The sequence below is a fragment of the Phyllobates terribilis genome, unplaced genomic scaffold (genome assembly GCF_046119375.1).
Source record: "Phyllobates terribilis strain yellow unplaced genomic scaffold, ASM4611937v1 Scaffold_14__1_contigs__length_39327217, whole genome shotgun sequence".
NCBI lineage: Eukaryota > Metazoa > Chordata > Amphibia > Anura > Dendrobatidae > Phyllobates > Phyllobates terribilis.
The window spans coordinates 26,303,875-26,319,529 of NW_027362774.1; the positions used below are offsets into that span (position 1 = coordinate 26,303,875).

Sequence of the window (15,655 nt, forward strand, 5' to 3'; positions counted from 1 at the left end):
TCTTTGTCTCTCTACAGCAAGTGGGGGAGGGTCTTTGTCTTTCTACAATAAGTATGGGTGGGTCTGTGTCTATACAGTAAGTGGGGGAGGGTCTTTGTCTCTCTCCAGTAAGTGGGGGTGGGTCTTTGTCTCTCTACAGTAAGTGGGGGAGGGTCTTTGTCTCTCTACAGTAAGTGGGGGTGGGTCTTTGTCTCTCTACAGTAAATAATGGAGGTAGGGTCTTTGTTTCTGTAAAGTAAGAGGGGGTGGGTCTATGCCTCTCTACAGTAAGTGTGGGTGGGTCTGTGTCTCTCTACAGTAAGTGGAGTCGGGTCTTTTTCTCCCTACAGTAAATGGGGCCGGGTCTTTGTCTTTCTATAGTAAGTGGAGGACGAGTTTTTGTCTCTCTACAGTAAGTGTGGGTGGGTCTTTGTCTCTCTACAGTAAGTGGGGTCGGGTCTTTTTCTCTCTACAGTAAATGGTGCCGGGTCTTTGTCTTTCTACAGTAAGTGGGGGAGGGTCTTTGTCTCTCTACAGTAAGTGGGGGCAGGTCTTTGTCTCTCTACAGTAAGTGGGGGAGGGTCTTTGTCTTTCTACAGTAAGTGGGGAAGGGTCTTTGTCTTTCTACAGTAAGTGGGGGCGGGTCTTTGTCTCTCTACAGTAAGTGGGGGAGGGTCTTTGTCTCTCTACAGTAAGTGGGGGAGGGTCTTTGTCTTTCTACAATAAGTGTGGGTGGGTCTGCATCTATACAGTATGTGGGGGCGGGTCTTTGTCTCTCTACAGTAAGTGGGGATGGGTCATTGTCTCTCTACAGTAAGTGGGGCTGGGTCTTTGTCTCTCTACAGTAAGTGGGGGAGGGTCTTTGTCTCTCTACAGTAAGTGGGGGAGGGTCTTTGTCTCTCTACAGAAAATAATGGAGGTAGGGTCTTTGTTTCTGTAAAGTAAGAGGGGGTGGGTCTATGCCTCTCTACAATAAGTGGGGGCAGGTCTTTGTCTCTCTACAGTAAGTGGGGGTGGGTCTTTGTCTCTCTACAGTAAGTGGGGCCGGGTCTTTGTCTCTCTACAGTAAGTGGGGAGGGTCTTTGTCTCTCCTCAATAAGTGGGGGCAGGTCTTTGTCTCTCTACAGTAAGTGGGGGTGGGTCCTTGTCTCTCTACAGTAAGTGGGGCCGGGTCTTTGTCTCTCTACAGTAAGTGGGGGTGGGTCTTTGTCTCTCTACAGTAAATAATGGAGGTAGGGTCTTTGTTTCTGTAAAGAAAGAGGGGGTGGGTCTATGTCTCTCTACAGTAAATAATGGAGGTAGGGTCTTTGTTTCTGTAAAGTAAGAGGGGTGGGTCTTTGTCTCTCTACAGTAAGTGGGGCCGGGTCTTTGTCTCTCCTCAATAAGTGAGGGTGGGTCTTTGTCTCTCTACAGTAAGTGGGGTCGGGTCTTTTTCTCTCTACAGTAAATGGTGCCGGGTCTTTGTCTTTCTACAGTAAGTGGGGGAGGGTCTTTGTCTCTCTACAGTAAGTGGGGGCAGGTCTTTGTCTCTCTACAGTAAGTGGGGGAGGGTCTTTGTCTTTCTACAGTAAGTGGGGAAGGGTCTTTGTCTTTCTACAGTAAGTGGGGGCGGGTCTTTGTCTCTCTACAGTAAGTGGGGGAGGGTCTTTGTCTCTCTACAGTAAGTGGGGGAGGGTCTTTGTCTTTCTACAATAAGTGTGAGTGGGTCTGTATCTATACAGTATGTGGGGGCGGGTCTTTGTCTCTCTACAGTAAGTGGGGGAGGGTCATTGTCTCTCTACAGTAAGTGGGGCTGGGTCTTTGTCTCTCTACAGTAAGTGGGGGAGGGTCTTTGTCTCTCTACAGTAAGTGGGGGAGGGTCTTTGTCTCTCTACAGAAAATAATGGAGGTAGGGTCTTTGTTTCTGTAAAGTAAGAGGGGGTGGGTCTATGCCTCTCTACAATAAGTGGGGGCAGGTCTTTGTCTCTCTACAGTAAGTGGGGGTGGGTCTTTGTCTCTCTACAGTAAGTGGGGCCGGGTCTTTGTCTCTCTACAGTAAGTGGGGAGGGTCTTTGTCTCTCCTCAATAAGTGGGGGCAGGTCTTTGTCTCTCTACAGTAAGTGGGGGTGGGTCCTTGTCTCTCTACAGTAAGTGGGGCCGGGTCTTTGTCTCTCTACAGTAAGTGGGGGTGGGTCTTTGTCTCTCTACAGTAAATAATGGAGGTAGGGTCTTTGTTTCTGTAAAGAAAGAGGGGGTGGGTCTATGTCTCTCTACAGTAAATAATGGAGGTAGGGTCTTTGTTTCTGTAAAGTAAGAGGGGTGGGTCTTTGTCTCTCTACAGTAAGTGGGGCCGGGTCTTTGTCTCTCCTCAATAAGTGAGGGTGGGTCTTTGTCTCTCTACAGTAAGTGGGGAAGGGTCTTTGTCTCTCTACAGTAAGTGGGGGTGGGTCTTTGTCTCTCTACAGTAAATAATGGAGGTAAGGTCTTTGTTTCTGTAAAGTAAGAGGGGGTGGGTCTATGCCTCTCTACAGTAAGTGGGGGTGGGTCTATGCCTCGCTACAATAAGTGGGGGCGGGTCTTTGTCTCTCTACAGTAAGTGGGGTTGGGTCTGTGTCTCTCTACAGTAAATGGAGGTAGAGTCTTTGTCTTTGTAAAGTAAGTGGGAGTGGGTCTGTGTCTCTATACAGTAAGAGGGGGAGGGTCTTTGTTTCTCTAAAGTAAGTGGGGGAGGTTCTTTGTCTCTCTACAGTAAGTGGGGCGGGTCTTTGTCTCTCTACAGTAAGGGGGATGGGTCTTTTTCTCGCTACAGTAAATGTGGCCGGGTCTTTGTCTTTCTACAGTAAGTCTGGGAGGGTCTATGTCCCTCTGCAGTAAGTGGGGGAGGGTCTTCGTCTCTCTACAGTAAGTGAGGTACGGGTTTTTGTCTCTCTACAGTAAGTGTGGGTGGGTCTGTGTCTCTCTACAGTAAGTGGGGTCGGGTCTTTTTCTCCCTACAGTAAATGGGGCCCGGTCTTTATCTCTCTACAGTAAGTGGGGGAGAGTCTTTGTCTCTCTACAGTAAGTGGGGGAGGGTCTTTGTCTCTCTACAGTAAGTGGAGGACGAGTCTTTGTCTCTCTACAGTAAGTGGGGGAGGGTCTTCATCTTTCTACAGTAAGTGGGGGTGGGTCTTTTTCTCTCTACAGTAAGTGTGGGTGGGTCTTTGTCTTTCTACAGTAAGTGGGGGCGGGTCTTTGTCTCTCTACAGTAAGTGGGGGAGGGTCTTTGTCTCTCTACAGTAAGTGGGGGAGGGTCATTGTCTCTCTACAGTAAGTGGGGGCGGGTCATTGTCTCTCTACTGTAAGTGGGGGCGGGTCTTTGTCTCTCTACAGTAAGTGGGGGCGGGTCTTTGTCTCTCTACAGTAAGTGGGGGAGGGTCTTTGTCTCTCTACAGTAAGTGGGGGAGGGTCTTTGTCTCTCTACAGTAAGTGTGGGTGGGTCTGTGTCTCTTCAGTAAGCGGGGGAGGGTCTTTGTCTCTCTACAGTAAGTGTGGGTGGGTCTTTGTCTCTTGACAGTAAGTGGGGGCAGGTTTTTGTCTCTAACAGGAAGTGGAAATTTTTTTTTCGCTCTTTTGGAAGTGTGAATGGGTCTCTACAGTAAGTAGGGTTAGGTGTATTCTTGCTGGTCCTGCTCCCTTGAATGTGAATCTGCATACAGGCATAACAGAGGCAGGCTTTCAGATCAAGGAAGGTGAGCCATTGGACAATAAGTAGTTATACTTATCTATGGGGGATGAGGGTGGTATCACCATACTTTACTACAGGTCTTCTGCAAAAGGACCAGTACATATTAAGCATTTTTCTCCTTAGGTTACTCTTCCCTATAACAGTGTCAGGACATCCAATATGTACTGCAGCCATAGTGACCGGTTGAGCCAGTATTGCTTCAGGCTGTCCCTACAATGTCATACACGTGGCCATTGCTACTATTAGCCCAATGGGTGAAATCTGGATTCTCATTACTATATACAGGGAATTGAGAGTCTAGATATGCCATGTGGACTATAAGTCATCCCCTGTGTTGTAATAATGGCGGCACTGGGGCACATTTATTATGGTGCCTTTTTCCATCTCTCAATAAGCATAAGAATTAATAATCCACTTCTGAGAATTAAAGCCACCTATCGGCCTCACTATTAACAGTCCGGTCAGCGATAATCAGTAGCACTCAGGATGATGAGAGTCCAGTGTGACACAGAAGTGGGATGAAGATGTCCTCAGATATCTGTCAACATGTACGGACATCCGAATGCTTGTCACCAGCTTGTAAATTACTCAGTATCAGCAGCCGCCCTTGGGATTGTTCATTTATAGCCAAGTTTTAATTGACTGGCACTACCATAGAGACAAACAAAGTGCGGGCGAACAGATTCTACCATGAGCCTCATCAGTAATTAACGAGATTGCCCAGTATCTCATTAATGCAAAAAGCAGATAGATAGGCTAATGTCTTAAGAACGGGCACAACCATCTAACTAGACTTTGTGCCAGCCAATTAGCTAAAGTGGTGATACTAATTATCCCAGAAGCCTAAGGCAAGTTGGTTGATGGTCTGTTGACCAAAGACATGGTCTTCTTAAAATAACTGAACCCAAGAGAAAGCAGTGAATCAAATGACTATAGACAAGTGGCTCCACCATTTTGAGAAGTTGACCCCTCTTCAAGGGGCATTAGATCCTATTGGCATCATTGGAATGACCATAACCCATCAGGAAATTAGCATAAACCTTACAGTATACCAGGAACTAGTGGAGTGATTTAAAGGTCCAACCTTTTCTTGAGAAACCCCAACCAACAAACAAACCATTGGACCGTCCACAAGCCATGACTTCATTGACATTGAAGAAGGGTTGCAGGGCTAGGAGCCGTGCCCAAAGGTTGGTGCCTGAGAGAACCCAGTATCTGAAATTATATATGATAAGTGGAGGGACCATCTTACATTTTATATTGGTGCCCAGGAGGAGTAGGTGGGAGGGGTTGTAATAATGAGTCTAGATTTGGCTATAGAGGAGTACCACGACTGAAGGAACAAATGTCTTCCACATTGTCAAGAGCCATTTTTATGGTCTTAGATTACCTGGACCTGAGGTTGATTTCTCAAGGTGAGCGAGTCATATGTTGAAAGGGAAACTTAAAGGTGTTCTCGTGTAAGATAGGTGATAAATGACTGATCACTGGGACCCCTGAACACTACAGTATAATGGTGGTCACACGTGTACCTTACCGCTCCATTCAATGGTCACACATGTACCCTATTGCTTCATTCAATGGTCACATGTTCGCTACTGCTTCATACAATGGTCTCCCATGGGCTCCGCGTGCTCCATTCAATGGTCACACATGTGTCCTGCCTCTCTATTCAATGGTCACACGTGGGCCTTGTCGCTCCATGCAATGGTCACATGTGCCCTGCCGCTCCATTCAATGGTCACACATGTGCCCTGCCTCTCTATTCACTGGTCACACATGGGCCCAGCCACTCCATTTAATGGCCACAAGTGCCCAGCCATTCCATTCAATGGCCACAAGTGCCCAGCCACTCCATTCACTGGTCACAAGTGCCCAGCCACTCCATTCACTGGTCACGAGTGCCTAGCCACTCCATTAACTGGTCACGCATGGACCCTGCCACTCCATTCATTGTTCACACGTGGACCCTGCTACTTCAATCAATGGTCACATGTGTGGCCTGAAACTCCAATCAATGGTCACACCTGGACCCTGCCGCTCCATTCAGTGTTTATTGGTCTTTCTCCGTCAATGTCATGGACTTTGAGTGAAGTGGCACCGCACGTGCTCTACCTCTGTCCCATTCAAACTCCACCTAACTGCATGGAGTCATAAACTTAGGAGAAATGGGAAACTCAGGACTCCCATTCCAATAATCAGTGGGGCCCCAGCACTCATACATTTATCACTCACCCAGTGGATGGGTAATAAATGTCTATTATGAGTGTCCTAGTAATACAACATCATCATCTTTTATGTGAAATGAGATCCACGAGGAAGAAGTCAAACCTCAAGTCTCTCGGCTACCGGACGGCTAATGCACTGATAATATGGAGAGTGCATATCTCAGGGGCCTGAGCCGTGATACCGTCCTATACCAAGGTGCATTAATGTGAATACAGACCCCGGGTGCAGTAATCAGAGCTTCCAGTAATACACTTGGTTTCCGCTCTTCACTGTTCATTACTAGCAGACATAAATCACACATTAATCCACTCTAGAGAACACTGTCCGTGCCCATTATGCCACGGTAATTGTGTGCCAACTAGGCAACTATTACAAAGCATCGGTGTAAAGTTTGCTCGTGCCCATAGGCATCATCAGTAGCACATGCTTCGCTGGCCGCTTTACAAAGCACAGAAATGCTATCTATAATGGAGCAGCCCGCTCCAATGGCAAGTGTATATAATGGACTACATTGGAGGGTAAAATGCCAACTGCCTCACCTTCCCGCAACCTTCAGATCCTTATTCCATGCCTGCAGGCTCCATGAAAACTACTCAGTCTACCCAAAAAAACATCTAATGGGAAACAGCAACTACAAAGGAAAAGTGAGGAGAAGAGCAAGGTGGGGAGAGGAGGGTGATGCAGCTGCAGTTGATAAGTGTAATAATTAGCATCGCTATCAGTGAAATAGCATGAAGGGTAGAGGGGGCCACAAGGGGAGCCATCTAATGGGTCAGAGCACAGATGACACCGAGAAGTCTGCCCACTTAGGAGGCTTGGTAGCGCCATACTACGGCCATCTGCGGAGGCACTGGTAATTTTTTAATAATAGTAGTGCCAATGTCTGCACTGAATTCCAAACCAACAGCTCAAACCATCAAATTAACTAAATTAGGTTATCAGTATATGGTGGGCAGAAGAAACAATGTGTCCTCACCCTGGCCTCCCAACACCTGCTTGTCCAATGACTATATACTAAGATGTCAGGACATGATGGAAGTTGTATCTAGCCAACTCTTGGCTGTGACTATTGCCAACCTATGATGAGTACAAACCCCATGTGGAACTTGAAATAGATGTAGATAATAAAGATGCACCTAGAAAACCAAGTTGGCATGGTGGAAATACCAGTAGGTGACCTTTCCAAAGGTGCCCCAGGACCAACTCTACATTTACAATTGTCCCTCACCGGTAGATGACAGTGGTGATCATCAAACTCGAAATATCATTGAATTAATCAGGTTTTTGTAGATGTTGAGGGCATCTACAACCAATACGCCAGAGATGGGCACCATGAGTGTTGATACCCTGGGTCCCCATTACTTTGTACCAGGTATCTGCTCTCAATGTAACAATTTCCTGGGAGTTGTATCTATCCAAAAGATGTACGAGTGGAACACAGAGTAGAAAAACTCTTGGCTGTGACTCTTGCCAACCTATGATGAGCACAAACCCCATGTGGAACTTGAAAGAGACGTAGACATTGAAGATGTCAGGACATGATGGAAGTTGTATCTAGCCAACTCTTGGCTGTGACTATTGCCAACCTATGATGAGTACAAACCCCATGTGGAACTTGAAATAGATGTAGATAATAAAGATGCACCTAGAAAACCAAGTTGGCATGGTGGAAATACCAGTAGGTGACCTTTCCAAAGGTGCCCCAGGACCAACTCTACATTTACAATTGTCCCTCACCGGTAGATGACAGTGGTGATCATCAAACTCGAAATATCATTGAATTAATCAGGTTTTTGTAGATGTTGAGGGCATCTACAACCAATACGCCAGAGATGGGCACCATGAGTGTTGATACCCTGGGTCCCCATTACTTTGTACCAGGTATCTGCTCTCAATGTAACAATTTCCTGGGAGTTGTATCTATCCAAAAGATGTACGAGTGGAACACAGAGTAGAAAAACTCTTGGCTGTGACTCTTGCCAACCTATGATGAGCACAAACCCCATGTGGAACTTGAAAGAGACGTAGACATTGAAGAGACACTAAAAAAAAACAAGTTGGCATGGTGGAAATACCAGTAGGTGACCTTTCCAAAGGTGCCCCAGGACAAACTCTACATTTACAATTGTCCCTCACCGGTAGATGACAGTGGTGATCATTAAACTCGAAATATCATTGAATTAATGAGGTTTTGTAGATGTTGAGGGCATCTACAACCAATACGCCAGAGATGGGCACCATGAGTGTTGATACCCTGGGTGCTCATTACTTTGTACCAGGTATCTGCTCTCAATGTGACAATTTCCTGGCAGGTGTTTCAATCTGAAAGATGTACGAGTGGAACACAGAGTAGAAAAACTGTTGGCTGTGACTCTTGCCAACCTATGATCGGTACAAACCTCATGTGGAAGTTGAAAAAGATGTAGACATTGAAGAGGCGCCTAGGAAACCAAGTTGGCATGGTGGAAATACCAGTAGGTGACCTTTCTAAAGGTGCCCAGGACCAACTCTACATCTACGATTGTCCCTCACCGGTAGATGACAGAAGTGAGCATCAAACTCAAAATATTATTGAAGTGATGAAATCTTATAGACATTCCGGGCCTCCACAACCAATGTGCCAGTCATGGACACCATGAATGTTGGTACCTTGGATGACCATCATTGAGTACCAGGAATCTGTCTCTCAATGTGACAGTTCCCAGGCCAATAGGTTTAACCAAATCTACCTGTATCCCTTTAGTCTAAATAATATAGAAAGAGAGACTACACTGGCACAGTCCTAGGGTATCATCTAGGCATGATGGCTGAAGGGTAGATATCAGTATGGGGTTCATATACTCACAACATCACTATATATGCTGCCATTCCACCACCATGAGACTCTTTTTTGCAGATCTGTGCCTCCTGAAGATTTCACCTTCCCCAAATCCATGACATGTAATTCCACCATATGTCCTGGGATCTGCTACCTAACGAGGATATCTCTTGAGATCTGCTACCAAAGGAAGATATCTCCTGGGATCTGTTACCTAACAAAGATCTGCAGGTTTCTTGAGGAACATCCCAATTTATGGAGAACCCCTAAGACCGACCTTGCAAAGAAGCAAACAAGTGCACCACAATGTAGCAGCTAGAAGTGTCACGAATGGGTTACTATTCCAAAAGTGCATGCAAGGCAATGTACCGATATAGCAGAGCTGAAGTCAGGCGTAGCAGAATTTTGATTTTTGCACAATACTGAGACAAAGCAGCCGACATTCAGAGCTGAAATTCACCTCTGCTTCGTACATTTGTGACTTTTAGGACGGAGCTTGGGCACATGGAGGAGAGTAGAAGTCTTCACACCCCATGAGTGGTTAAAGTTAACTCTTCAGTGACTAGACTTTAACTCTTAAGGGTAAATCAAAATCCTTATTTCATCCTAGGGATCACGTAAGGAAACCAGATCCCAATGTGACATGCAATTTGGAGCGACAACACAAGGGTTGGATGCGAATAAGGTCTAGTGGCTCGGAAGCTTAAAAACGCCTTGTCCAATATGACTGGGAACACTAAATGGGACAACTACCTGCTTTCAGACGAAAGCTCGTTGGATCAACATGTGACATATTATACGCCTATATGATAATTGTAGGAGCCACGGAGAAGGTGATTATGGCTGATCCGTGACACTATGTATCATCCTTTTCCTCTCACTGTTGTGATGTTGTATCCACCTACATGATTTCTTTGCTAATACAGAACACACCGTACACTACGGATAATGTGGGTGTATACAGTCAGGTTTCTGAGAAATTCTCTGTATCTCCTGATAGCACCCTCCCTACTCGCAGGAGCTCGGGGGTCCATCGCTGCCCCCTGTGTGCTCTACATGAGCCCCTCCTGGGCTGCCTTATGGCTCATCTGATGGTTTTCATTACAGCTCCCAGCAATAAATATTAATCTCAGTTACCTGACTGCTCCATATTTCTCTCATCTGTAAATCTTCCCTTATTTTCAATGCCATCTCCAGTGCTGAGCTGCACTTAACCCTTCTCCAACCAAATCAACCTCCTCACAGATCCCCCTCCTCCCAACCCAATGCAGGTCAGCACATGAGGTTTATTACACGCATCAATTCACTGGCCATAGGAGCTTGCAATCTAATACAATACCACAACTGTATTTTGCAATGGACCAAGCAATCTTTTTAACACTACACTTGGCAAAGGAGCTTGCAATCTATTCTAGAATGTAGCTATTGCAGTGGACAAAAGAGCTTGCTGTCTATAAGAGAACACAGCTGCTACATTGGCCAATCTTTGGTAGAACACAATCATTACAATGGGCACAGGAGCCTACAATATAGTGTATGACATAGTTGTTTCACTGAGCACAGGAGCCTGCAATATAGTGTATGACATAGTTGTTTCACTGAGCACAGGAGCCTGCAATATAGTGTATGACATAGTTGTTTCACTGAGCACAGGAACTTGCAATCTATTGTAGGACTCAGTTGAGAAATTAGGCACAGGAGCTTGCAATCTATTGTAGGACTCAGTTGAAAAATTAGGCACAGGACCTTGCAATCTATTGTTGGACTCAGTTGAGAAATTATGCACAGGAGCTTGCAATCTATTGTAGGACTCAGTTGAGAAATTAGGCACAGGAGCTTGCAATCTATTGTAGGACTCAGTTGAGAAATTAGGCACAGGAGCTTGCAATCTGTTAGAGAATACAGACATTACACTAGGCACAGGAGCTTACAATTTGTTTTAGGACACAATCATTACACTTGGTGCAAGAGCTTGCAATCTATTTTACAAAACAATCGTTACAATGGGCACAAAAGTAAACAATCTGTCGCAGAACATCGTTATCACACTGAGCCTATGAGCTTCCAATTTGTTTTGCAATACTATTTTGACAATGGGAACAAGAGCTTACAATCTACTGTAGGACTTAAGCATTACAACAGGCACAAGAGCTTGCAATCTATTTCATAACACAATGGTTACACAGCACAGGAGTACAATCTATGGAATAACTTAGTCATTGCACTGGGCACAGGAGCTTACAATCTATTGGAAACAAAAAACAGTAGTTATGCTTTGCTTAGCAGTCTGCTGTAGGATATGATCATTTGAATGGGCACAAGAGCTTCCAATCTGTTGTGGGATCCAATCATTACAATGGGCACAAGAGCTTGCAATCTATTGTAGAACACACTCATTAGACTGGGCACAAGAGCTTGCAATCTATTTCACAACACAATGGTTATACATATATTACATATATATTCAAATCAATTGTAGAACAGTCATTACAATGAGCCTAGAAGCTTGCAATCTATTTTGCTGCACATCTAACATACTATGCACAGGAGCTTTCAATCTATTTTGCCACACAGCTAATACATTTGGCACAGGAGCTTTCAATCTATTTTGCCACACAGCTAATACATTTGGCACAGGAGCTTTCAATCTATTTTGCCACACAGCTAATACATTTGGCACAGGTGCTTACAATCTTTTTTACACCACAATCTATATATTGGGCCCAGGAGCTTGCAATCTATTTTGCTACACAGCTAATATACTATGCACAGGAGCTTGCAATCAATTTTTCTTCAGAGCTAATATATTGGGCACAGGAGCTTGCAATCTTTTTTACACCACAATCATTATATTGGACACAGGAGCTTGCACTCTATTCTGTACATTATAATAATACAAACTTCCACTTTAAAGTAAATCGTGTTGGAAATACAGTAGGGGTTGCTCAGCAATTCACCCTGCAGGATGATTTAAAGGGGGGGGGGATCTTTAAAGAAAGGATGCCAGAATTTTTACAACCCCCTCCCCAAAAAACCCAAAAGGCTTCAGCACCAGAAAGGCTCAGATGATACATTTATTTTATTCCACAGGAATAGGAGGACGTGGGAGCTGTAGATGTTGGAAGGAAGGGAGAGATCTTGTGCTGTGACTGACAGCAGCAGCCGTGCCATGCCTTGAATGGAGGAGGCTCAGCTGTTATGCTGGGGTATGGGGGTCTTTCTCACTGCTGCAGTGAGGAGGGGGGATATACAATATTCTGAGCAGGGAGCAGACACAAAAAGCTATAAGCTACTTTGTCAGGAGTGCAACATATAAAACACCATTGCCATTGTAAAATACATGATGGCATCTCCAGGGGTCCAGGGGACTGAGTGATGCTGATATTCTTCCCAATGCAAACTTCTGTAGAAATGGTGTCCTTGCAATCCACAGGCTCAGCAATCCAGACATTAAACAACCACACTGCATGTTAACTGGGCAGTCCATATAGGGAGGTGGGGGGTGACCAAATGCCCCTCCAAATTCCATGCTGCCAACTTGCAAGCTACACCAGACCAAGCCCCCCACTTGGGGGGGGGGGATTCCACTGCAATGTATCCTAGGCATGCTAAGATGCAGCTTTAGAGCAAGGAAAAGGGGGTTTTATCTCTAGCCAGGAGGGTGGGGTGCTGCACGACCAAAAAAAAAAACCACAGTACCCATCAACTTTAAAGAGAAGGTGGGGGATCAGCAAGGACAATAGCCAAAAATCCAAGAAAATCAGCACCTCACTCAGATCCCCCTGCCTGTGCTTACTATTCACACCTGCCTTGCCATCCACACACTGAAACAAGCATCAATGGGAAGAAGAAAAAAAAAAGACATTTTCTGCAGCAGCACAATATATAAAAGCATTGTAGGGAGCAGAGCTCTTACCTGGGACAGCAGCAGGGACAGGGTGACTTGAGATTTGTGATCCATTTTGCCAGCTTTACCAGGGACTGGAGCTTCTATTATACATACACCAAGGCTGCTCTGTGCATATTTGCACTGTGAAACAGCCTTTGAGAAGAGGCTTCTCGTTGAGAGCCAGCCAACTTCCCAAATAGATCAGCAGCATCATCAGTTAAGCATTGGATAGAGGCTGGTGACCAGAGCCAATGGCTTTACAAGGTGCATTTCATCACAGCATATCCCCAGATTGTGAGGCTTTGCTTTAGGTAAACGCCTCTGGCAATCACCACCTTTATATATTGTATTAAATCCCTGTATTAACCAGTATTGCTAAGTGCTCTGCCTTTCCCTTCCCTGATCCCATGGACTCATCAGCACAGAGCTCAATATTTACATGTTTGGTAAACAAATAGAACGTATGAATGTATCCAGGGGAAGAGGATAGAATGTAGCAGAGCCAGGATTCCCATAGTCTGGGGACTGCTACATTGTCTCCAAGCCACTGGGGTAAATTGTATCTTTAGTAAAGCTAACCTGGCATTGAGGGGTGGGAGGGTGAAGCTGATGGCACATGTATGGGTGAAGGCAGCTGCCAGGGAGACCAGATTGTATTCTACACAGGAAATCTATTCATTGTGATTAATGAAAAGTGAAGAAAATATATTTAATGGTGATGGTTACATCCACTGATTCCATTCACTGACATGAGTTATTGGGGGGTCAATTTAATATTTGGGTAGATCCATTGATTCTATTCACTGACAGGTAATATTGGGGTGAATTTAATATTTATTTAGCTCCATTGATTCCATTCACTGACAGATAATATTGTGGGTGAATTTAATAGTTATATCCATTGATTCTACAAACTGGGCAAAAGTCATTATCTAAATTGGGGGTAAGTCATAGTAATTTTGGGAGTGAATTTAATATTTGGGTAGATCCATTGATTCTATTCACTGACAGGTAATATTGGGGTGAATTTAATATTTATTTATCTCCATTGATTCTAAAAATTGGATGAAAGCCATAATCTAAAGTCATAGTAATATTGGGGGTGAATTTAATATTTGGGCAGAGCCATTGATTTCATTTACTCACAGGTAATATTGGGGTGAATTTAATAGTATTAGATCCACTGACTCTAAAAATTAGGCAAAAGCCAATATCTACATTTATTTGCGCCATATAGGGTAAGGCATAGTAATATTCAGGAGTAAATGTAATATTTGGGTATATTCATTGATTCCATTCACTGACTGGCAATATTGGGGGTAAATGTAATATTTCAATAGGTCCAATGATTCCAATCATTGCCATGAATTACTGGGGGTGAATATAATATATCAGTAGATCCATTGATTGTAAAAATTAGGCGAAAGCCATTGTCTAAATATATCTGCACCATATGGAGTAAGCCATAGTAATTTTGGGGGTGAATTTAATATTTCAGTTTTTTTTTACCTTTGTGAAAATCTATATAAAAATGAATAAAAAACATTTGATTTAAAAAAAAGATTTTCAATAATTGCATTTGGTCAATAAAATGTTGGCCGACGTCTACAGGTTTGTAATCTTTGTATAAACGATCAGAGAAAGAGAATCATGTAGCTTTCTAATATACTGTGAACATTTGCACAATTTCTGCTTGCTGTCAAAGAATGGAAACATTCACGTTTATTTTCTGTAGAGTTGAAAATTGTTTCACAGATGAGAACCCTTTGTTCCAATTGCTTTCAGTCCATGCAGTGCTCTGTGAGCTAAATACATCAGCAGCACCGACGTCTTTCCTGTTCTGATTGTTTGTTACAATGTATCAAAGGTATAAATTAGCAAATTGACGCCAAACGAATTGAATATATTTAGAATTTCCCCAAATTCATGAATTCTGGTGAATTTGAATTTTGCGTGATCTGATCACCTCTGAATCCAGCAAGGTTAAAAAAAAAAAGCAATAAACGAGGGAAGGAAAGGAGAAGGGAGATGAAAAAGGCAGAGGAGACAGGTATGGAGAGGCGCCAAGCAGAGGAAGCATGAGTTTATTAGTTCTTTAACCTCTTCCTAGCAGATTCAATCACAAATTTATTCAATATAGATATAACCTCCCCCTCCTTCCCGCGATTCAAAATTTGGGAATTTTGCTTCCCTCTAATCAGTGCAAGAAAAGTGTATGTATCTAGATTGTCTAGACTGGATACAATGATAACACACCCTCATTTGTGACTTTATGTAGGCTTTTATGTATAGAGGAGGACAGCAAGCAGAGTTATCAATATTGGATCACAGAGAGATGATAGACCTGAAAATTGGTGCATGAGGATGAGAATTTTCAAGTATTAGATGATGGTTTATGGGCCGGCAGAATAATCGGATGGTTAAGAGATGGGGAGAAGTAAGAAGGGTGATGGGAATAGTCATACTAATAAAGTAGCAGATGGAGATGATGAATGATAATGAAGAAGGTTGAAAGATGATGGACAGCTCATCTGATGATAACAGTGCGGAGAAGAAACCCTGAAGGAGGATGGAAATGAAGAGGAGTGATGGACAATGTATGAGGAGGGGGGGATTATTTATTCCTTACCTCTTGAATCTGCTATGAGGTTTCTATACTTTGTAACAAAAAGAATAAAATAAAGGTGAAGTCAAGCCTTAGCCAAGTGTTGGGAAGGATGGGGTGATTTAAGAAGGAGAAATATCTAATTGGTATTGGGCTACGTTTACACGGGTCGAACTTGGCACAACATTGGAAATGGAATTCACAGTATCTCAATACCATAATGTCACAATATCACAGAGGGCCAGCTCCCTCTAGTGGTGGTTACAGAGGACGAGTTCTCTCTAGTGTTGGTTACAGAAGGCCAACTCCCTGTAGTGGTGGCTGCAGAGGGCCAGCTCCCTCTAGTGGTTGTTACAAAGAGCCAAATCTCTCTAGTGGTTGTTACAGAGGGCCAGCTCCCTCTAGTTGTGGTGGTTACAGAGGGCCAGCTTC

At 44.1% G+C, this 15,655-nt stretch overlaps 1 protein-coding gene across 1 annotated transcript in view; it reads right to left on the minus strand.

Annotated features, from left to right (window-relative positions):
* CDH13 (cadherin 13) overlaps window positions 1–13,027 on the minus strand; it is a 1,051,953-nt gene extending 1,038,926 nt beyond the window's left edge. Inside the window, exon 1 of the mRNA XM_073659781.1 lies at window positions 12,646–13,027. Coding sequence (XP_073515882.1) covers window positions 12,646–12,690 — 45 coding nt within the window. The 5' untranslated portion in view covers window positions 12,691–13,027. The remainder of the gene's footprint in view (window positions 1–12,645) is intronic.
* Between the last annotated feature and the right edge of the window lie 2,628 nt (window positions 13,028–15,655).